This window comes from Mixophyes fleayi, chromosome 11 (assembly GCF_038048845.1).
Source record: "Mixophyes fleayi isolate aMixFle1 chromosome 11, aMixFle1.hap1, whole genome shotgun sequence".
NCBI lineage: Eukaryota > Metazoa > Chordata > Amphibia > Anura > Limnodynastidae > Mixophyes > Mixophyes fleayi.
In genome coordinates, this window is record NC_134412.1 from 42907438 (window position 1) to 42909546 (window position 2109).

At 34.9% G+C, this 2109-nt stretch overlaps 1 protein-coding gene across 2 annotated transcripts in view; it reads right to left on the bottom strand.

Moving 5' to 3' along the window:
* Positions 1–984: 984 nt before the first annotated feature.
* ARCN1 (archain 1 coat protein complex I subunit delta) overlaps positions 985–2109 on the bottom strand; it is a 45341-nt gene continuing 44216 nt past the window's right edge. For both annotated transcript variants that reach the window (XM_075190642.1, XM_075190643.1), the window contains exon 10: positions 985–1644. In XM_075190642.1, the coding sequence (XP_075046743.1) occupies positions 1555–1644 (90 nt within the window). In that variant the 3' untranslated portion in view covers positions 985–1554. The remainder of the gene's footprint in view (positions 1645–2109) is intronic.

Below are 2109 nucleotides of genomic sequence, written 5' to 3' on the forward strand. Positions count from 1 at the left end.
GTAAATTTTATCAGAAATTTATATCCCAGAATTTTCTTTGAATTGAAGTTCCCTTTTAGTAGAATACGTAGTTCTGAATTAGACTGATATAGACTACACAAGTAGTCTGCAACAGGTGTTCCAATTTTATTTTTATTTAATGTGTGGCAATGTAAATCATCCTTATTTTCAGTTTCTCCACTATTATTCGCATAGTGCACCCCAGTAGGATATATTGTGCACAATATTAGGAACATACTTGATGGTATTGGGAATTCTGGAATGTTGGCATCTGTTGGAAATGAATAGCCTACCTACTTAAGATGTGAGGACAGCTACCACATATCCTGATAATGCCAAAGTGCATGTTTCTGCAGGATAATGCAGTGAACATCTGACAATGATGCTCTTCTAATATAGGGCTGCCTATAACAGATTAATCTGAGAATATAATGTCCAGGCGACTATCCTTGTGTAGTACTCATTTGCAATTCCCTTGCTATTTGCCTTAGTTTTACAGATGCTGCTTGTATGGGGAAGGTTCGCCATGAAACAGTATGTCGTCTGTTTTTTGCCTTTTGTAAAGGTAATAAAGAACATTTTTCTTCCTGAAGACAGGTGAAGCATAGTTAGCATTGAGTACAAATAACTCATGTAAATGATTAAATATTCTCTGTAGTGTGCATAATATATTAATAAAAAGCATTTTGCTGCAGATTAAAAATGTAGGGAACACATGCAATGTAAAAAGAACAAAATAAAGAAAGAAACAAATTGTCCCAAACACAAAAAGGCACTTGCTCGAATGCTTATAGTTGATAACATTTGTGGTAATCCTGAAAATTCACAACATTTAAAGTAAAATTATTATTTTCCTGAAAACAGTCATGATAATCATAGTAAAATTAAGCTATTCCACAGAACATTGGAAAGTTCAGTAGTGCATATTAAAACTATAAAACCACTTTTGGCACATAGCACTTTATAACACAATAACTACACATATTTCATTCTCAACTCATTTATTGGGTTACAGAACAGTTTCTGTATTACGGAATGTGAGTATTCTCTAAATACTTATACAGGGTTACAAAAAGAATAAGTCCTGTCAATCACTTCTTTGATCGTTCCCGACAAGATCACTAGACGTGCCCAAGACTTCCCTTTGCCCACAAAAAAATTGGCTAAATGACAACCAAACCATAAAAATTAGAATATTCCAGAACATAGAGAAACTTGCTACTAACAACAGGTCTAGGTATATAAATTATTCTTCTTTGAAATATATGCATCCCACAATATTGCGTGGAGGAATATTCTATCTTTTGCTGCCACAGGACAATTCACATTGATCGTCCCCTTTGCAAGCAAGGAATAAAAATGATACAAGGGGGGGAAAAAAAAAATCTGTCTCCCCTCCCTGTAGGAGTGAATAAGATCTGCAGAAAAGTTTTTTTTCTTGGGTTTCTGCATGCCTGTAAAGTGCAGAACATAAAGAAAAACCCTTCAGATGCTTTTATTCTGAATTTGAAAGAAAATTATTTGCAGCGGATAAACCCTCATTCTGTGAGCTGTTTACAGGATCTCATATTTATCCACAAGGAAAGAAGTCTCAGTTGAAAATCTCACAGGACTGCTACCATCCACTTGAGTCACTTTGGTCACCTACAGAAAAAGAAAGATATAAGTGTTTGTTCTGTTGAGACACAAACATTTGTTAAGTGCTGTGATCCAAGTTAAAATTAGGCATGGATGAAATTTCTCAGGTTGGAAATCACAAATGCATCTGCCTAACCTATGATTTTCTTATGAAGCGATGAGTAAATTGAGCTAAACAGTGCACATCTGAGCAATACAAGCCACAATTTTCATCTACATACTGCAACTGCATGAACCATCACTCAGTTCTGGACAAAGTAACTTCCTGATTTTATTACTCATTCTTCAAACTATCAAAGGTTAAAAAACAAAAACAAAAAAAAGCCCCTTAACTACATGATCAAGCGGCTTGAGCTAATCTTTCTAATCAGCAACTTCTACGATTTGAGCAGTGGCTGTAGAAGGTTATTGGTGAAAGTTTCATATTTCCCATTACTTACTCAAAAATACTGTTCTCTACCACACTTGCCA